At 38.5% G+C, this 22,661-nt stretch overlaps 2 protein-coding genes across 2 annotated transcripts in view; one reads left to right on the top strand and one right to left on the bottom strand.

Annotated features, from left to right (window-relative positions):
* The window catches only part of wnt5b (wingless-type MMTV integration site family, member 5b), an 80,447-nt gene that overhangs the window by 27,766 nt on the left and 30,020 nt on the right, over positions 1–22,661 (bottom strand). The gene's annotated exons all lie outside the window — the stretch shown is intronic.
* fbxl14b (F-box and leucine-rich repeat protein 14b) lies at positions 774–3,900 on the top strand. Its single transcript, XM_065255282.2, has one exon. The coding sequence runs from the start codon at positions 1,276–1,278 to the stop codon at positions 2,476–2,478; it is 1,203 nt and encodes a 400-aa protein (XP_065111354.1). The 5' UTR covers positions 774–1,275; the 3' UTR covers positions 2,479–3,900.

Here is a 22,661-nt window from a genome sequence, read left to right on the forward strand (position 1 = left end):
ATGGTAAAATAAAAGACCTCAAATCCTGATATTAATCAAAAGGTCTGAATTTTGGAAGAACATGTGTTTAAAAAAACACACAAGTGTTCAGTACACAAACATTCAGTAAGATCAAGACAAGAAAAAATCAGATATCATTTATGTCAATTTAAAACTATAATATTAAACTTATTATTGTTGAAATAATAAATGTTACATTATAAAATACTGTTTAAAAATATAAAGTCTCTCTATTGTACTATATTTTGTATCTATCTATCTATCTATCTATCTATCTATCTATCTATCTATCTATCTATCTATCTATCTATCTATCTATCTATCTATAAATTATATTTGAGTTTTATTTTACTAAAACAATTCACATACTCTAATTTACATACAGAGAAAGAGAAATGTCAAGTAAGTTTACTTTGAAAAAGAAAATTCAATAAACAACTGCAAAAAAATAGCACCATCTGACTTGGTAGCTGAAGGGTTAAGGGTAAAGTGAACTGAATTGTAAGAAGTTGGTTTCCAGGGGAACTATTCTTACTGTTCCAGCTGAGTTGGGCCAAACCACTTGCGCTTAAAAAAGGGGGAGGGCAAACACAAAAAACACGAATATCTTTTGAAAGAGTTTTGATGGCAACAGAACACAAACCAAGATAATATTTAAAATAAACTCTTGTGGTAGTATACAAGTTTAAGTCTACTTTTTAAAACCTTATGTAGTTTTACAGGGGTTAGGTATGTGCCTCTCCCCCGCGGCCGCTCTGTGCTGGCGGCCCTGCCAAGTCAGTTTGAAAAGATCAGACAAAGGCAGCAGGAAGCCCCTCGGCTTGGCAATGAGCGCGAGCGGAGCACAAACGGAAAGCGAAACCTCACTATTTTATCTGATAGCGGTTTGAAGACGCGATCAAATCGGACTGAATTGATTTTCTCCCGAGGTTTGTCACAGATTTAAACATCTTTTGAAAATGTACGACCGCCTGGATCCCCGGGTCGAGCGAAGACTATTACCCAAGAGCCAAACGGGCAGCAGCGCTGCCTGACCGCCAGCGTTTCCCCCGGTTCAAGCGTCTTTTTTGGGGTCTTTTTCTCCATTTAAACACACACTGCGCCACCGAACGGATCACGTGGGACGGAGTTGATCGATTTACACAGTTAAATGTAAGGAGAAAGCGAGTTGGTGGGGTTTAAAAGCCTTTTTCTCCTGAGGGGACTGTGTTCCGCGTTGGTGACCGTTGGTGGGGGTTTGCCGCCGTTTGTTTTCTAAAAGTGCACACGCGGAAGATGGAGACACACATCTCGTGCCTCTTTCCGGAGATTTTAGCCATGATTTTCAGCTACTTGGACGTGAGGGACAAAGGCAGGGTGGCCCAAGTGTGCACAGCGTGGAGGGACGCGTCCTACCACAAGTCCGTATGGAGGGGGGTGGAAGCCAAGCTGCATCTGAGACGGGCGAACCCGTCTCTGTTTCCCAGCCTGCAGGCGCGGGGCATCAGGCGGGTGCAGATCCTCAGCCTGCGGCGCAGCCTCAGCTACGTGATCCAGGGGATGCCCAACATCGAGAGCTTGAATCTGAGCGGCTGCTATAACTTAACGGATAACGGCCTGGGTCACGCGTTCGTACAAGAGATCCCGTCCCTGCGAGTGCTCAATCTAAGCCTTTGCAAACAGATTACGGATTCCAGTTTGGGCAGAATAGCCCAGTATCTAAAAAACTTGGAAGTGCTGGAACTGGGCGGCTGCAGCAACATCACAAACACTGGTTTGTTACTCATTGCGTGGGGTTTGCACAGACTCAAAAGTCTTAACTTGAGGAGCTGCCGGCATGTGTCAGATGTGGGCATCGGTCACTTAGCCGGCATGACCCGGAGTGCGGCGGAGGGCTGCCTCAATCTGGAATACCTGACCCTCCAGGACTGTCAAAAGTTGACGGATTTGTCCCTCAAGCACATCTCCAAGGGCCTGTCCAAGCTCAAAGTGCTCAACCTGAGTTTTTGCGGTGGGATCTCGGACGCCGGCATGATCCATCTCTCGCACATGACGAGTCTATGGAGCCTTAATTTGCGTTCGTGCGACAATATCAGCGACACCGGCATCATGCACCTCGCCATGGGCACGCTGAGGCTTTCCGGGCTCGACGTGTCTTTTTGCGATAAGATAGGGGATCAGAGTTTGGCTTACATCGCCCAGGGCCTGTACCAGCTCAAGTCTCTGTCTCTGTGCTCGTGCCACATCAGCGACGATGGCATTAACAGGATGGTGCGCCAGATGCACGAGCTGAGGACGCTGAACATTGGCCAATGCGTTCGGATTACAGACAAAGGACTTGAGCTCATCGCCGATCACTTGACTCAGCTGACCGGCATCGATCTGTATGGATGTACGAAAATCACTAAGAGGGGACTGGAGAGGATCACGCAGCTCCCTTGCCTTAAAGTTTTAAACCTGGGCCTTTGGCAGATGACTGAAAGCGAGAAAGTGAGGTGAAACTCGGCGAGATTCTGGAGGGAGAGGGATTTTGGGGAGGGAGGGGTGTGTGGAGGAGGAGGTGGGGAGTTTTATTATTTTTTTAAACAAAAAATCAAACATTTTAGTCGAGTTCAATAGAGCGAGGCTAAGAAAAACAACGTCTTAAGCATTGGCAACAATGTTGATACATGTGTCAGTTATTGTTGCTATTATTATTATTAACAGCCCAGTCGGTGTAAGAAACACTAAAAAGTTATGTTTACTCAACAAATCGCAATATTAAACCTCCTCCTCGTTAAATATCCGATATTTTGGCTACCTCGTTAAATGTATTATATCTTGTTATTCTTAAGAAGAATGAGAAATTGTGCCTAGAAGAAAACAGCCCCCTCCCCCCATTATCTCGTCTTTGGCTTGGGAAAAGCAAAAAGACTGAAAGAATGGATGGATTCAAACTACCTTTGTTAATTTCCCTTCAAATAGCCAACAAAAGGAGTTTTAAGTAAATATTGGCTCGGCTCAAAACGAGTTTATGCAAAGACAGATGAAGATACCGGGTTTGTACACTACACTTTTTTATATTTCAAATCTCTTAGTTTTGATTTTAGCTCAATTTTACAGGCCCGAAAGCCTTTAATTCCTGCTTTGAAGGAGAAAAGAGGTTCTGCTGATGTATTTATGCTTATGCAAGCAGATATTGTTTAATTCATGGCTGTTATTCAGAGCGTTGTACTTCAAATTGAAGTGAATTTTGGCCCAGAAAAAACCCTCCTGTTTGCAATTCACTGACACCTTGTTTGCCTTTTCAAGGCTATAACAACAATCTTAAACAGTTTTAAATTAATTAATATTCAACGTTACATATAAAGTACATGTTTGAAACGAGAAGCAATCAATTGTTTTTCTCGGGTAACACGCAAAATGTGTGTCAGGCCTATATGTGTAACATGATGTATCGACCTGCAACATGTATTAAGTCCTGCTGAGAAGCTACTGTGTTTTAATGTACTGTAAATGTATTTGTAAAAAAGAATCCCGAATTAAGATGTTTTATATTCTTACAGTAAAAAACATTAAAGTTGATATTTATATAAATAAACAAAGGAGCCGTGGAATTTCGTTGAAAGGTTTTTGTGGGGAAAGATGCTCATGCATTTAGCATTGGTTTTTGGTCCTATTCAATGCTAGACTAATGTTAAGACCGTATTCAGTTATTTTAACATTTTGACACTATCAGCATGACACCAGGTGGCAAAATATGTGGGTTTATCTTGTTGAATGCAAGGTAATGTAGGGCATTTGAGTAATCGGCATTTTAGGATATGATGAAAATTATATGTGTGTGTTAAGGGCATGTTTCCTTTTGTGTGTTACATTATAATGCGCAACAAAATGGATGCTTTTCTTGAATCGTGTCTATTAGGGTGTGCATTTGTGCTATGGCATTAATGTATCGTCATAATATACTAATTTTATTAATTTGGTGACTGTAATAATGCATTTCATTTACTGTACATTATTCAAAGTCCCATCAAAATTATAAATCCTCCTCTCAACAGTTCTCATTGTTTCCCTAAGTTAAGAAGCCAGGTTTGGTATTTTTTTCCTCTCTTTGCTCAGTCATGCATACCAGATCTAAGAGACAGGGTTTGTCCCACGGGAGTCTTCCTCCCCCAAGAAACAAAAATTCGGCAGCCCACCCCCCTTTGCTCAAACAGACACTTTTAAACATTCCACACCATCATTCAAAGCATTTAAGCTTCAGTCTTGCTCCCCTCCACCGTCCGGAGGGGTGGAGTGTTTAAATGGGGGTGCTGGGCTCCCGATGAGACAGGGAAAGAGAATTTAAGCCCATCTGAAGGTTACCGCCATCTCAACTTTGCTGAGTTCATAGTTTTTTTTCTTTTGCCTGCAGCTAAATCGGAGATGATTTTTATGCTGTGATAACATGTTCAAGTCAGATATACAGAGACCATTGTCTCCTAGGTTGTTGTTTAATAATGAAAAGCTTTAATTTGACTGTTATTACAGAAGACTAAATATGATTTTCCTATGCCAAGCAGATATAGATTCACACTTATGTATTTGACAGATGGTTTTATCACAAGCGACTTACAGTGCATTAAGGTATACATCTTTATCAGTAGGGACAAATCCATGACTTTATGTGCTGCTAATGAATGCTGTACCACTGAGCAAAACATGCTATTAAACATAATAAATAGCAGCTTTTTATAGCAGGGAACAGGGTATTTTAAAGCAGTTGCTACATTAGCAGCAACCTGTTAAGGCCTTTCCAGCACCTGTGGTTGAAGGTGTCACTGGGATACTGTCAGACGCTTTGAAGTTTTAGACTGTTCCAGAAAGGTGGCGGGGGGTGGAGGTTATTTTGCTCTTGTCTAAAGTTTCAGGCATTTTTGAAGGCACACGTCACACGTGATTTGCCCACAGAGCCTAATTCAAGCATAGATCACACAATCCAATTATCTGATTAAAGTTGCTCATTTTTCGCGGACAAGATCTAAAATAATTGTCTGATTTAGCTGCAGCAGAAGGTTGAGATTTCAGAAAAGGTGGCTGAAAGCTCTGCCTGTTACAGAGCCCTGGAAAAAATAGAGAGGAATTTGTGAGTCACTTTGACTTTGCTCTGTGTGGTTCGAGAACCCTGTCTGACTTCTGGAGACTGGCACCGTCTAGCAAACATGGCACAGGAGAGATGCTGTAGTTTGTCAAGTTGCAATTTTTTTCTCTCTGTGTGTGGCATTGCGTGTTTATCTGTTCAGAACAGAGGAAGTGCTGAGCAAAATTTAACATGGACAATTCTGCAGCGAACAGATACGTCAGAAAGGTTTAAATCTTTCTGTGGTTTGCACTACAGAAAACATATTCATCTGATCAGGAGACCTGATTATTGTGTTAAGCTCATTTAAACTGTACAGTCATGTGCTGGAGGTTTAATAGGGTCGCCAAGTCCAGCCCTAATTCACAGTGAAAGGTAGATCTTTAAAACACAAAAACATGCTCAGGTCATTCCAGAATTGAAAGTTGTATTTTTCAAGACAAAAAGGCTATTTTAGCGCATCAAAGATCTACTTTTGATTTTTGCATTGAGAAATTTTCATATAGATAATGGATAGATGTTTGTATTGCCTTTTTGCTAAAAATCATTGTAATACAGTAATGAGCATCTCTATTGAGAATCATGATACTTACAAAGCTTTGAAGCAAAATATCCCTACCCATTATGGTAATGAGAATAGGAAAGGAGGACCTTAGGGTCTGTGAAAGCTTGTCTCATTGTCAAAATATAGTTTTTTTTCTTTGATTTTGAGGGGAAATGTGACCTGGACATGGTTTTCATGTCTCATAGGTTTATACTTTAGGTTTAAGAAAGAGGTTGGAATTAACTTTGTGGTGTATGCTAACTGTCTCTCATGGTTGTCAGGTTGAAGCATACTTCTCATTAGAGCTAATCCACAACAGTCTTTTCACACTGCGGCCTGGATGACGGCCATATGGCATTTTTTACAAGCAGTTGGTACCACACACAACTGTTTTACTGCACATACTGTACGTCAATTGCTATTTTCTGAAGTAATCGGAAAAAAGGTGGGTTTGCAAAGGAATAGCGTCGTCCAGATTTGCCTTGGTTTGGTTTGCCAGATTTCCCCTGGTGAGGTTGTGACAGAGTTTGACTGGAGTCATGTGACCCTTTTGGAAGTGAAGTACAGAGGGTCCGGAGCCAGGAGACCCAATCTGTCACCCTCGCCCCACCCTTCAAACACATTCAGTGAAAGAAACAAATTTACAACGGCAGAGTTGAGCCTTTGACAGGGACACAAATACACAGACTACATATTTTAGGCAAAATGTAGGAAAATGATGGAACACGGCAGAGCTTTTCAGATCGACTTAGCTTATATGTGTCACCAACTCACTCTTTTAGCGTCTTTATGTCATTTCTTCATTGCTCCCCTGTAAAATGGGATTTCGGCTCGCGTTGCACCAGTTTTCCCCTTTGTTCAGATTGTATAAGGTGACAGGTCCACATGTACATATCCGCTTTCATATGGTGTGAAATGCAGCACTCTGGAGGCAGGAGGTCTGTGCTTGAAAGAAACTTGAGTGCGAGACTGAAAACCACACCACACAACAAAAAACAATTTAGGGAAATAAAAGACAACCAGCGTGGAAGCTTTGTTGCTTTCAAACCAGCCCGTTTTAAAGTTAATACTGAACCTTTAAAGCACGCACGGCTATAAAATGTTATAAAAATGTCAATATTAAACAGGGAGTTTCATCAGTTCAGCCATTGTAAATACGCAATGGATTTACTATTATGACAAGTATACATAGCTACTGTGCTAACAGGCCTGTAGCCAAGTGGGGGGTATAAGAGGGCAGTGCCCCCCAGATGCTAAATCGTGCCCTTCTATTGGTATGGTCAAACTTATTATTAAAGACAAAAAAAAAGATGTAAACTTTCTTTATGTATGAGTGTTCTTGCTCTCAGTCATTGAATGGTCTCTTCAGCAGTATTTAACCACAGGAAAGAAACTACCGATCTTTACAATGGTAACTTAAATTAAAATGTGAATCAGATAATGTAATGCATTATTACATTAAACTTAATAATATGAACACGCAAAAATCTACATGAGAAGAAAGATTAAGTTCTTATAGTAGATTTTATTCCTGCGACCCGCCGCGATTAGCTTAAGGTGAGTAAGAATGGTTTTAGCATTCTTTATATTTTAAGCTAAAAGTATAGTCCCATTTATACGCCTCCGAGAGAGCTGCGTACAGTGTGAGACCAGTGTGTACGCGCACCGCCGGATTTTTGTAACCGCGCGTCCTTCATACGCATAGGTTGCGCATGTGTAGAACGTCTGTGTACAGGTACGAAGGTCACATAAACCATGCTGTGCGTTTGACTGCCTGTATGTTTGTGTACATGTAAAATACAAACTACTCTATGCTAAGGATTTATATTTAGAGTGGTTCAGATTTTTACAGGCCCCACCAAAAATCACTAAAATAAAACAGATCTGATTATGCTATTAATTGTTTTTGATCCATGTTGCTTTCATAAATAAGATTATAACACCAAAATTACCTACCACATCAATTTAAAATATTGGTAAAGACAAGTAAACGGTCAGTAATTAAATATGAACTAATCATCAAATTTTGAGTAACAGGCTACAGCACAAATAAAAATTGGATAAAAAGAGAACATACAATTAAAATAATTTTCAGATTGATCTAACTGTACTGTACTTTTCAGGTATAGAATGCAATTACATGTAAACTAATACTGCATTGCCTTGAGATGCGTCTTTCCGGGCACACGTGGCAGGTGTGCGAATACCCAAATCTTCTCAAACAATGTGCAAGTACTGCATTGACATCTGCTTCACGTCTTCTTTAATTAAATATTTAAATTGCCATTGACTAAACACGTGCAAATGATCAACTTTTGTGACGGTGCAGTAGTGTTCACACTGGCATTAAGCACATATTATAGAAGGTGGCTAATTCATATTAATTTGTGTGACACATTTGACCTGCTACACTCTTAAAAATAAGGTTTCTACGAAATTCTCTTTACGGTTATGCCATAGAAGGAACATTCAGTCAAAGGATCCTAAAATAGCAATGTTTCTTACCATTTTTAGTCTAAAGAACCTATTTTCAGCAACAAAGAACCATTTCTGAAACACAAAGGTTCTTCAGATGTTAAATGATCTTTATGGAACCATACACTCTAAAAAAGATTGGGCTGTTTTAACTCATTGTTGCCTATCCTCATAAAACAGACTGAATGGTACCACATTCGAACATTTTTGCACGACTTGCTTTCGTCCCTGTGACGTTGCGGTTAGGGGTGTTTTTTTAATAATAATCGTATGTTTGTACAATTTACTTTGTACGAATTCATACCAATTAGCCAACTCGTAAAATCCGTATAAATTCTAGTGAGATCAGGCTGACATTACTTAATAACAATACAGAAAATAATTTACAATACACTTTAAAAAATAAAGCTCCACAGAAACAACATTCTGGTGAAAAAGGCTGAGTTTTTTTAACCCAAGGGAGTCAAAGAGGGACAAGCCAGAACGTTAAATTAATCCATAAAATGTTTACATTTGATGCAACGAGTTAAAACAGCGCAACCTTTTTTAGAGTGTATGTTTCCATAAAGATCATTTAACATCTGAAGAACCTTTTTGTTTCAGAAATGGTTCTTTGTTGCTGAAAATACTAGGTTTTTTAGACTAAGAATGGTATGAAACATTGTTATTTTAAAATCCTTTGACTGAATGGTCCTTCTATGGCATAACCGTGAAGAGCCTTTCGTAGCAACCATATTTTTAAGAGTGTAGCAGGTAAAATGTGCTTTTGGGAAAGAGGAATAGAAGGGATGCACTCGAAAATACAGTGTAAAACACAAAAAATGTTTGGCTTTGTATTATAAAAGGAAAGAGCTGATGGATGAGTATTCGAGTGTGTGTTTAAAGTCCGGGCTACAGGCCGAATGCACAGTAGGTGATTTGTTGTTACTCAGAGTGTGGGTGGTACAGAGGGTGTGAATTTTGTGTTGTGTATGTGGTGCTCAAAACCACTCAAAGAAGGAAGAGGGAAAGAGACTGCGCTAAAAGGAAGAAACAAAATGAGAGATGGATGACAGAGGGATCTACACTTCTGTAGCAAAAAACACTCCACACAAACAGCAACCTCCTGCCTGTCATCGCCAAACCTCACACAGCCAGTTCAGATGCTCTCAACGGAGGATTTATTTCTAATAGTTGCCATTTCTAATCGCTCAAGAGGTCCGATCTATAGTGTTTTAGTAGGGCAGACACTCTTTCGTGTGCTACATATACAAAAAGCACTGTAGTTTTATAAATCCGGTGGAATTTGTAACCTGCCAGTTGTTGAAGCTGGATCAAAGTTATTGCTTGAAATGAAATAAAGATGTAACCTGAGTAAAGTAGAAAAAAATCCTCCTGTGCTGGCAATAGCAAAAAATCTGGATTAAATAAATCAAAGTCGATCCAATATGGCATCATAGCCATAACAAGGAAATTGACTTTACCGCCGTACCACAGATTGATGACATGCATCCAGGGAATGACAGGAACAAATGGCTTGGTGGAATATAAGAGAACAAGATCTTTATTTGAATGATAAAAATATTAAAGCAACATTTCACTAAATTTTTTAAAATCCTGTCGTCATTTACTTACACTCCTGTAAGTAAACTCCATATATATATATATATACACTAGCGATATGCATGTGTAACTGCACATTGGTGCAAACGACAGTTCAGAAGTATAAATGAAAACTGACACATAGCCTACAGGCTACGGCATAACCCAATGCAGAAGTAGGCCTATAAATCGCCCTTTAGTCTAGCCAATTAGTTATTGTATAGCCAATATTGTCTTAAGGGACAGTTCACCCAAAAAATTAACATTTTGTTATCTTTCACATCCGCATTTGAAACCTGTATGAATTTCTTTTTTTCTGATGAACACAAAACAGATATTTTGATAAATAATGGTAGGAAAAACAAATATGATGAAATTAAATGGGTACCATCATTTATCAAAATATATTCTTTTGTGTTCATCAGATAAAAAAAATTCTTACAAATTTAGATCAACAGGAGGGTGAGTAACTAATGACAGCATTTGAAATTTTTGTGTGAGCTATCCCTTTAAATAGGCCATGCATAACATTTAATATAAGATGAAATTATAACATGAAATTTGGCCCAAATGACAAAAAAAAAAAAATGAGCACCCACATAGCTACAATAAACTTTCTAACCTGTAAGTTGATGAAACATAATGCACTTAACTACATTAGATTTAATGACAAATAAAAAAATATGTTCACCATTCACTGGTCCCAAACGTCTCAATTTAAGCCTGATTTTGGTAAAATGTTAACAACATTGTCATCTATATATGACTGTCTTTGCAATTTGCACATATCTCAGACCAAGTATTGTATGTAAATAATTAAAAAGCACAAAACAGCCACATGTTCAAAGTGTAATATGCTGTGTTGCAACAGAATTGACCCTCTCTCTCTCTCTCTCTCTCTCTCTCTCTCTCTCTCTCTCTCTCTCTCTCTCTCTCTCTCTCTCTCTCTCTCTCTCTCTCTCTCTCTCTCTCTCTCTCTCTCTCTCTCTCTCTCTCTCTCTCTCTCTCTCTCTCTCTCGCCTAAGTATTGCATTGCTGTCTGAGACGAGGAAAAGGCAGTGTTATACAACAGGAAGCGAAGCATGTCTCCAGAGCTTTAAGGACAAATAGACTGGTTTGATCAAGTTTAGTGCCGGGCTCTCTAGAGCCCACCTCTCAATACCGGCTCTAGTACACAAACATGGGAGAGCGCAGGGAACGAAAAAACACTTATAGCTTCATCGTGCTTGATTCAACCCTGTGTTCGATTCTTTCTCTTTTAAATGCCAGAGAGATGCCTGAAAGCCTCAGAGAATATGCTGTCTAATTTAATGTTCAGAATCCTATCCTTGCATTATAACCTGTTAAAAAAATACAGGTTTTAAAACATTGCTACTGATATCTCACTCCTAAATAAGTACCATGGTAAAGTGAAAAAGAATCCAGTTCCAAATTATTCTGTGATCATTCCCCAACACACTGGTAGATTTATAACTGAAAACAGGATACAATACAGATGACTGAACCCAGCTGCACTGAAGCTGCATATTAACAGAGCAGAACCCACAGGACTGCATGCATGAGGCCTGGCAGCTCAAAGACTAAACTCAAACTGTAACGTCAGCAAAAAAGCAGCTACCATTGTTTCAGCTTTCAAAAGCACACACAGACTGGACTTTACTGTTACTGTTAACAGAAGTGGGGAGTGTTGGTAAGGGCTGGTAAATACCGAAACACCAAGGACACATGCAAGTAGATTAAACGTGGTGCTGCTTGAAGATGAATTTTAATATGTGTTAATATGAGCGCTATAAAGGAGATTTTTAGAAAATAATGACCGTGTTTCAGACTGTTTCTCACATAAAGCTGAAGATTGTGTATTTGAAGTCTGGATCATAGTAAGAGCTTGACACGGTTGTGTGAAAAAAGCATCCTGGAAATTTTGAAAACTTACTCTAAACAATGATGGACTGTTTCAAATCGTGGTTGGGTAAAAATGTGGACAAACTAAACCGTTGGTTTAAAAAAAATAAAAAAAATATTGGATTGGATTAACAGGGTTGAGTAAATATTGGACAGAATTAACAGGTTATAAATAAACATAATGCTGGGTTGTTGTTACCCAACCCTGCGTAAAAAAATCAACATTCGGGATTAAACAACCAAACATAGGTTTATCTATAACCCAACGGTTAGTTCTGTCCAATATTTACCAAACATGGTAAGGAGCGTCACATTTCCTGCTGACGTCAGAGGTATTCAGTCCAATCACAACGTACTGGTAAGCTGTCCAATCGGAGGACACTGTGCCTTTCAGAACGATGAGCTTTGTGCAAAATCAATGCATTTCAAGAAGGCAGGGCATAGAGGAGCAAGAATAATGTACAGTATGTGGAAAATAATGTGTTTTCTTAACCATAAATCAAACACATTGTATTATAGCAAACACATAAAATAAGTTTGTTTTAGAAACGTAATAGTGGCTCTTTAATCCAACCTAATATTTTTTAGTATTCAGAAATAAATATTTAATTTAAATTCAACAGTTGGGTTTGTCCATAAAGAGCTTAGATGCAAAGTGCGTCAGTAACTTTTATTTGTAAATTTAATTTACATCTGACATGTTTTCTCTTTTTAAATGTTATATTCTGTGTTTTTTTATCAAGACTCTTAATGGATTCTGCCAACAAACCAGCATTCTGGCAAATGACCTGAAAGTATTTGATGAACATAGTATACATGCATAGAGAGCATACTGTTGATATCATCTCATTTTTGACAGAGACGTTTAGCGGCTTTTGCATTTGCATCTGAGCTCATATTTTTTTACAACCTAAACCATTTTTAAAGAGCATAATGACAAAGACCAATAATTGTAATTTTCACGATAAACAGACTTAGCAATGTTAGTGAGGTGAAGCAGTTCTTCTGTTCCCAAAATAAATGCTTTGCTTTGGGCCATTTGGGCTCCGCTCAAAAGCTGAGAGCGATGCAGGAATATGAAACCACATATACTGGGCAGCACTGAGCCCATTCCTGCAGCTCATTTCCTCTCTTTCTCTGTCCTTCCTTTTCTCCTATGAACCAGTCTCACTTGTGGCGGCCGTCCATCTCTTCCTCTCGCTCTCTCAGCCCACTATAAAATGGCATGATCTCTCTCTCTCTCTCTCTCTCTCTCACTCTGAGATTTAGAGACTCTAAGTGTGACATGGAGAGGCACAGCTTGTGTCTGCCTCGAGGCAGCAGTCCGAGTCAACCGGGAAAATTTATAAAGTGTCTGACGTTATCGGCATGCAGAATGCAGAATATTCGTTCTCTGCACCCCTCAACTTCTTCATCCATCCTCTCTCTCTTTCTCGCCAAATGTTTTACATATCTGACAACTCTGCCCTGCTTTTTAAACCTCTTGCCTTGCTGCTTCCAACATTTACATATTAAACAGGACAGTCCTTTGTGTATCTCCACACAAACACACGTGAAACGCATGTACGGGCATATATTAACTCACACAACTTGCATACAGTTTCTGCAATTTTAACCTTGTGTATTTTTTGAGGGTTCGCTACTTTTTCCATCTGTTCTTCCTCCGGCTTCCTCTCTCTCTCTCTCTCTCTCTCTCTCTCTCTGTGCTGTGGATGCTGGGAAAAGTGGATAGTGTTTTACTTTTGTGCTGCCACCTCTTTCTCTCTCTCTTTTTTTGCTTTGTCACTCAACGCGGCATGTCCTGTCACATGGTCCATTCGCTTCGACAGCCACAGGACGAGAGAATGCAGCCTGTCTTTCTCTCTCTCTGTCTCTCTTTCTCAATCTTCCTCACTCTCTTTTCAGATCAGTGTCTATTTGGAGGCAGGAATCGGAAACTGTGTTGTGCTGATGTTTATCAGCCCATTTCAAGCCTGCACTACCTTTCTATCTGAGAAAATATCAGAACCTCTGATTAAAGACACATATTAATAACGCTGTTATATACTTTATGTATACAGGCCAAAAATCTCCATTTACTGTACAGTTGAATTGTTTTTTTCTTAAAAGTAGGTCAAAGACATAGCCACATGCTACTGTCCAAAAATTACAAATAATAAAAAAATGTAATATGCACGTGTTTTGTGAAACCGTTTGTGTCTTTAAAGTGTGCCCAAAATGTGTCTGTAAAAGTAATTTATAATACCATGTCCAAAATGCTCCTATTTGGGTAAAAGCAAAAATTTTTTCATGTGTGTACCTTTAAATACAAATGAGCTACTGCTCCCCACTCCCTTATGACAATAAGTGCTTTCAGTTAAAATAGATCTGATTCCTCGGAATGCAGTTTGAGACAATAGTATCTCACTATTGAGATATGGCAGACTGCGCACAACTCACTAAGGGTGGAAACTTTTGTAATGCAGGACTGTTAGTGCAGTGTCGGTGGGTGGGGCTTTATCAGTGTGACATCACATTAACAAGAGAATCAAAACAGCATGTCTAATGAGACCATTTTGGTTTAATGGGGATAAAAAAAGGTGGGTGGATTTTTTTCCATTGTGGGGTGGTTGTATTCACACACTACCAACACACATTTATGTCCTAACACCTTGTCAAAGTGGATTTTGCATAATAGGTGCCCTTTAAGTGTGGATGAAGCCAGAAAGCAACTCCAGAGAAAATGTGAAGAGAGGAAAGATGCTTTGACCCTATTAGGGAACCAATGTACATGCATTATAGTAACATTCATCCACTCGTGTTACCAGGGCAATGACACAAGACTTCAATTAAATGTAAGCGAGGCCTCTGTAGTCCCTATGATAAATGCGCCATTCTTAAAGTACCTGAACATAAATCTGGCCACTTAAAAACTACATGAAATCAAAATGGGGCCTTTTACTTAATGAATGTCATGTTTTATTGTGTAGTCTACTCATTATAAACAGAAAAAATGTCATACCCCTTATTCTGACCATTATGGAAATTAAATGTATTGATGTTATATGTAAGACTCTTTTAAACATGTACTTGATTTATTTCCATATTCATGTTGCCATCTCAACCTACTTTGACCTCTTTTCTCTCTCTTTCTCAAAATTGTATCTGTCTCTCAGGATTAGAGCCCCCATGGGTGCAGATTTTGTTGCAGATGTATTTTGTTTACAGATGTTAAGTGTTTGTGAAAAAGGCTTTGCCACTTCTCTGATGTTTCGACTCCTGTCGTATTCTACCCACAGTTTATGCTTGAGAGAGAGAGAGAGAGAGAGAGAGAGAGAGTGATAGAGAGACTGGAAGACTTAAAATCAAGAATTTTTTATATGTAATAATATGAAGAAATCTACTGCCTTGGGATGAAGGTAAATACATATATCATGGTTTAAAAAAGGGGGACAAACCCAGTGTGTATGGCTTTAATTCAAAGCATACCGGCTGCAGAAGACCCTGGGTTTTTTCAAACCATCTTATCCATATTTAAAGGCTAAGACCTGAGTGCAATAAGTGAAAGCAGCTTTGCATACGAGATCACAGCCAATTAAACTGACAGTTTCTCATTCAGGGAAGCGGTGGGGAAGTCGAGCCAAGAATTTCTCAAAAGTTACCTCAGACAAAAGAACGAAAAAATGCCTCCTTTAACCCTAAAATATGATCTGTCCAGAACAAAACTATTCACATTCATGCAGACACCATTTCACTTGGACACTATAATGATTTTAATCATGACTCTGGAGATGCCTTCACGCTCTACCAGTTGAGCTACAAAAACACAAATAATGAGAGACTGACAAATAAAAAAACAAGTGAACAATTGCTGGTCACATTTTTATCAACTTAATTAGCATAAAATACCACAAATAAAGATACAAATATGTGTATGGGTAAAATAATGAATAATTTCATTAGATTTAACTGTTTTTAATCAATATTTTATGGGATAATCAACATAGTTTCTCTTGCAGCCTCCTTTAATATATCACAAAACATTGTATTATATAAACATTATGCGTCTTCCAAACTAAAATCATGTGATGCTGCCTAGGAATTTGGCTTAAATAAGGGATCTTATGAAGCAACATAATTAAATTGCCTAATTTTCCCTAACATGCAAAAAAATCTGTAGAAATTACAGTATTACTGGGTATTACTGCCAGTAACTTACTGTAGATTTTACATTTGTGTTATTTACTGGCAACAGTTTGTTCAAAGTTAAATAAACATTTTCAGTCTTTATCTTCGACAGTAAGTTACTGGCAACCAGCTGCCTAATTACAGCATTTTTTTTACAGTATATAGCAAACAAGTTTGTAGTGCAAACAAATAACCACAAACATTATTCCCCAATTTTAAGCGTTCTGCTTGGACAGTATTTTTCCAAAAAATACATATTTATGGCAACTCCACACAGAAAGACAAATGCACCCCTTATGACCTAAAACTACACAACTTCATTCTCCATCTTCATTTAACCAAAACTGAACAGGGCTTTCCAAGCAAAGCTCATCTTTGCATTCATTCTAAGCAATGTTGCATATTAAGATGGACACAATGGCAAACAAACAGAACAGACAGAAAATAGGTGAAAAACAACAAAATAAATGAAATAATCTTGTGACTGTCAGGCACTGGAAGTGTGCCAGCAACCAGAGATTCACAGCAGAGAGAGAGAAAGAGGGGGAGGAGGAAGGGTTAGAGGGAGTCAGGGGAAGAAGGATCATACAGGAAAAGAAACTAAGAAAACAAAGGAGAATGCAATGAATGTTTTAATCATCTGGAAGATTTAAAATGAAAGGGAGAGTGGGGAAAACCACGTATGTTTAGTTAATTTGTTTTTACACTATTTACTATGTCATAAATGCTTTGGCCATACAAATGTAAAGTTTTTGTCAAGCCAGTAAAAGTGCGCCTAAATAAAAAGTGTACATGAGCAACAAAAGACATAGGAATAAAATCCAGATTACAGACTGTCTGAGAAATACTGTTCTCTTGTGAGTTGGAGTATGTGTTTGTGTAGAGAGAGTGTGTCTGAGGTATAGGATGTGATGGTGAGAGAGTATTCAGTTCATTGTGTATATGTGTGTGTGTGTGTCCTGGTCAATGCTCAGCAGCCCAGGAGCTCTCAGCTGCCCAGCAGGAAAAATCCCATCATTCTCTGCATACCGCACAAATTCCAGCTCTGCCTTCACCTCCTGGCCTCACTCCTCCGCCCTTCACTCCCCCCCTCTCGGTCTGATCTCACAGCCGGTCTCCAGGAGCAGGAGACTCAGCTGAACTCTTTCGCACCTGGGGCGTCTTGAAAATTTGCCTCACCTTTAACTGCAGATCCCTCTGTTCTGCTCAGCTCTACTGAAACTCATTCAGTCTGTACTTCACTAATACAGTAATATAATCACTGTAGTTTACAAATAAGCAGTTTGATTTTCACATCTGGTATTAAGGCTGACATAAATTATGTATGTAAAAAAAACAAATGTATCTCAGTAGCCTATAGTTTCTTTTAAAAGTAACGAGTTCTTGTAACACTTTACAATAAGGTTGTATTTGTTAACATGATCAAACAATAAAAAAAAACATTTATTAGTTCATGTTCATTTCAGCTTTTTACTAATACATTTGAAATGCTAAAAAACGATATTGTTCACTGTTAGAAATGCGCATAACAAACTTATTGTAAAGTGTTACCAAATGAGGCTATCCACATTTATTTGCCAACTCACTGTATGTCCACAACAGATTTCTATTTTAAGATATTTAGGAAAACATTTAACACAAAACTAATACTCCACTGGAGAATCACTGAGAAATATTTTTTTCCTGTATGTGAGTAATTATTTACAATGACTCAATATGCTGATTTTTACAACTCAGCAGTTTTTTTGCAGATCTTCTAATGCAGAGGACATTTATTACGCTCCAGTGCTCATTGTAATATCACTCTAATCAAATTGGCTCACAGCCTGATACAATCCATGTGCTGTTGACACATCACTGAGGATATTCACAGAGTCACTTTACACAATATTGAGACAAGAAATAGATCATTCTAATCATTATCTACTTTATTTTTTTTGCATATGGTCTCATTCTGAGTGACTTGAAAAGCCTTGGTGCTTCAGGCCTAATAAAACTTGCATAAACACATGAAAGCGTCTTTCATGTTTCCGAGAGCGTTACGTAGGGCTTTGGACCTGATGAAATACAAAAAATGTCAGAGTTGGTGAGTTCATTACGACGTGACTTTGAAAAACAGATGTTTGACTTTGGTTTGGACTGTAACTCTGTAGTTACAACTCTAATCCGGACACTGAACACAAATACTTTTCTTTCTTCTTTTCACAGTCTAACTTTGTCTATATATTAAAATAAACTATATTTTATGTTGTTCATATTTTCACAACTTCAACTCTATCATACATATAAACATAAATGTTGGCTCTTTACACTAAATGTAAAATACATCGCTTTAAAAAAACAGCTGCTAAATAAATAATGTAAATGCAAATTTCTTCTGAACATACAGCAGGGTACAAACGACCCATAGGCTACAAATTTGAATGCTCCCTTCTATTATTTACATTTTTCATTATTTTCATTGCGAATTATAACATTGTTCACATATTTTAAGTGAAAAGTTTAAATAAAACTTCATTAAAACTGAATTGAAGGACAAGCAATTTTTTCTTGATAACAGAAACAAATATTTTCACAGACTTTCTGTCTAAGTGTATGCTTTTCTTTATCCCTTATACCCTACATTTTAACTCTTTCCCCACCAGCACTGGTAGTATTGGCAGTATTTTCACAAAAGTTTAATGACTTCCAGAAAAAAATCATTTTTAAATATATAAACATACAATATATCAAATAAAAGAACAGATCCTCAAAAAAAAAACCTTTCACTTTTTCATCTCCATTTGTTTAAGCGCCACCTAATGCATAACAGCGGAAATATGGATTGCCGTAAAAATTCCTCTTTGGCAGGGAAGCGTTTTCTCTTAACTGACGAGCTGACTGACCAATGGTGGGGAAAGAGTTCAAGGGGTCATATGTCATATGACCTTGGAAAAAGAACATTATTTTGTGTATTTAGTGTAATGCAATAGACCTCATTTATGAAACGAGCGTACGACAGAAAACTGTGCATATGTTTTTTTCACACAAGACTTGCCATTTATCAATACGGATGTGAGCGGTGGCTACGATAAATCTCATGTCAGGTTTCACCTTGTGTACGCAAGTTTTGAGTTAGCGTTAAGATGCACGTTTTAATTTCCCCCGACAGAAAAACATGCAACGAAACTAAACTATTGATATTTATTTACATTTATATTTTTATGAATTGATGCAAAAAATGTCATCATAAAAATTATTTTACTAATATTTAAATAATTTGAAATTACAATGTTGGCGTTTTGGTGTAAGATCAATTTCTCATCAGTGATAATGGCTCCAAACTGCATTTTGCCAACTTTCTTTTATATTGCTTTTCAAGCTACTTCATTTGAACCTGTAAGGTCAAAGTTCATTATCCGTGGAGACTTTCCTTTGCATGGCCTGGTTATATTTCTTCATGTCGTAAACTCTCGGGGGGTTCACGTTATCAACACCCGTTCATTCGTGCGAGGGAATTGGCCGCATACAAAATTTCAATGAATCACACGTGAACGTTGTTGTAAGATGATATTTGCGCACGGATCTGGCCCATTGCGTTTACGCAATTAAAGGGTCAAAAAACACTATTTACCACATACAGTATATTATTATTGTTGCTCCTCTATGCTCTGCCTTTCTGAAACACAAGCTTATCATTTTATAAAGCACTGTGTGCTCTGATTGGCCAGCTATCCAGTGCATTGGCTGAATACCTCAAGCATGTGATGGAACGTTACGCCCCTTACCAAAACACAGCGTTTCCATGACATGGCAGTGGCAATAACACTACAGCGAGAATAAAAGTTACGCCTTCTTTCTTTGCATATACATTTGGGCTGTGTTATTTAAATCTTCCCACACAGTGATGTGGGGTGTGTATGACTGAGGTGTTTTAGGAAGGTGTGGATGAGCATTTACTTTTAGAAAGATTATCACTTCAGGTTTGAGACTTTAATCTTTGCGACATTACGGATCTTCTATATGCACGAACACATGGAAACCAAGATTGCATCATATGACCCCTTTAAGGCATTTTTGCTATGTTCACGAAGCACTTTTTCTTACAAGGGCTGTTAGCTGATCCCCACTATACTTCCAATTTCCGGTTTCCATTTGCTCCCCACAACATAGTTAGAAGCTGACTCCCCCTCCATCCAGACACAAACATTTTGTCCTTGTCTTTTTTTAATCTAGCTTTCAGGAATGGATTGAGAGTAAACTCTCAGACCAGGAAGATAGGAGAGCAGGGAGGAAAAGAGAGCTCTTGTTTTGCCTCTTTCTCTCTCTGGGCCTCCAAAGATGCCACTCAGGGAGAAGCTATTAATCATTGACGGCCCCGTGGCTCTCTCTCTCTCTCTCTCTCTCTCTCTCTCTCTCTCTCTCTGTGTGTGTGTGGAGACTCGGCACAGACAGGACACTGAGAGCAGTGTCTAAAGCCAGGCAGCACACAGAAACATTAGCAGTATTCTCCACGCCCACCCTAAAGCTGCTTTAATACCAGGGAGCCAGTCAGTACAGCAGGTGAAAAAACTCCCTACCGCCCCACAAAGAACAGAGAGCGCTAGAAAGAAAAGAAAGTGCGACTGTGGTATGCACACACACACACACACAGCTGAAAACCGATCTCCCACAGGATACGCTTACAGCCCTGGCTGATGCCTCTCGCGCAGACTGCCAACAATGTTACACCCAGGAGAGACTCTGTGTGTGGGGGGGCATAGTGAGAACAGAAATAAATACTAGAAGGAAAGATCGAGGGCAGGAAAAGGGCAAAAGAGAAAATGAGGGGGTGCCTGCAGGGACAGAAAAGTTGCAAAGAGAGACTCCAAGGATAGAGAGAGTGTGGGAAAGAACGAGGAAGAAAGTGAGAGAGGAGGGAGAATGAAAACAAAGCCTGAGAATGATGTCGATTTAATCTGGTATTTCCTTTAGCAGAGTGAGGGATATTCCTAAAAAACAGTGAAAGACTAACACGCACATCAATAGACCGACTGCACTGTCCTCACTTCAGGCCTGTATTATTGCCCAACACACATACAGAGTAAATGAGGTGTACAGTCACTATGCCTGACCGCCACCCTACAAACATACAGAGACGTAGTCCAGGTGGAATCCACACGAACAAACACAGCACAACATAACATAACAATATTTCCCTACAAACAAACTTCATTTAGTAGATGTAGATGCTATGTTTAAGATTGATGGACAAAATAAGTGGCTGTGAGGGAAAGTAATACAGTCGGTTTAATGTGTCATACTATCTTAAGGTCAGGTTTAATTTTCACAACTCATGTTTTATGGAGTTATTTTTTGTCCACTAGATATCTGAGGCTGCTGAATGGTCGACACAGGTACACAACAGTACAACCTATTGCACATACTGCTTAAATGTATGACTATGAATCTGAGTTTGATCTTGATTCTTTTAAAATTAAACAAGATTTATAGGTTCACTTAACTTTTGTTAAATGAATTAAAAGTACTGTTAAATGTGGCTTTCAGCTTGAACAAGCATTTGTAATTATAACTGCTAAGCATTGAAACAGCGACATTGAAATTTTTTGGGGAAAATCACTTTACTAGAAAAAGACGCATGATAAATGATAAGGATCATGGGGATCTGTGCTGTGTTTATGGGACAGTAAACACTGAAACTATTGACCTACAGGGAGAGCAAATAATACCTACATAAGTACTAATACAGAATTGCACGCTTATAGTATGCAACTCTGAAAAGCACTGTTACATGCCAGGAAGACTTGGTATAAAAGACTGTGGGTTTAAAGGTGAATTTAATAATCCAATTTAATTTAAAGCTAAATGGATTAAAAGGGACATTTCACAAAAACTTTTTTAAGGTGTCAAATAAATATTTGGTGTCCCCAGAGTACGTTAGTGAAGTTCTAGCTCAAAATATCATATAGCTAATTTATTATAGCATGTTAATATTTAGGTATGTGCTGTTTTTGGGTGTATCCTTTAAAATGCAAATGAGCTGATCTCTGCACTAAATTGCAGTGCCGTGGTTGGATAGTGCAGATTGAGGGGCGGTATTATCCCCTTCTGACATCAAATGGGGAGCCAATTTTCAATGACCTATTTTTTCACATGCTGGTAGAGAACGGTTTACCAAAACTAAGTTACTGGGTTGATCCTTTTTTTTTTTACATTTTCTAGGTTAATAGAAGCACTGGGCACCCAATTATAGCACTTAAACATAGAAAAGGTCTTATTTTCATGATATGCCCCCTATAAACAGAACTTCATTCTCAGTGGGTTTTCTAGTGACAAGGGCTGCGTACGAAAGCTCTAAAATGCATTCCAAGGCATGAAGGCATTAAAGCACGTCCGAATACAATGTTAGGTTTACTTCCTGTCTGATATACCTTCATTGTCCTGTTCCACAATTCTATGCATGAGCTTGCACAGGGAATGTGATTGGTCGAGTTCGTAAAAATAAAATGGCGGCCGAAGCACAAAGTAATTTTTTAAAAATTTTTAATTGCATTTCTAGTAAGAAATCAGTATTGTAGTTTTTAAATATGGGATAAGTTATCACAAAGGCGCTCTTAATCAGAATTCCATTACGCTGTCTATGAAAGCTGTACGAATGCGTTTCTCAGAGCTTCCTTCATGCCTCCGAAGTTATTGACTCATGAGGCAGCGAGGCAACAAGTCAGCTGCCTAAGATTTTGGATGTAGCCAAAGTGTTTTTACAGCAAAAGGTGGTGGAGCGTGACAAAATGCTACATTGCGGTTTTTAAGTTACAATGTATTGTGCATGCAACTGAAGAAATGACAAAATGTGATTTACCAAACTGTATTTACTTTCTTATATGTCGTGTTAGGGGTGCCCTAACACTACATATAAGTAAAACTATATTTATA

Source organism: Paramisgurnus dabryanus, chromosome 1 (genome assembly GCF_030506205.2).
Source record: "Paramisgurnus dabryanus chromosome 1, PD_genome_1.1, whole genome shotgun sequence".
NCBI classification, from domain to species: Eukaryota; Metazoa; Chordata; class Actinopteri; order Cypriniformes; family Cobitidae; genus Paramisgurnus; species Paramisgurnus dabryanus.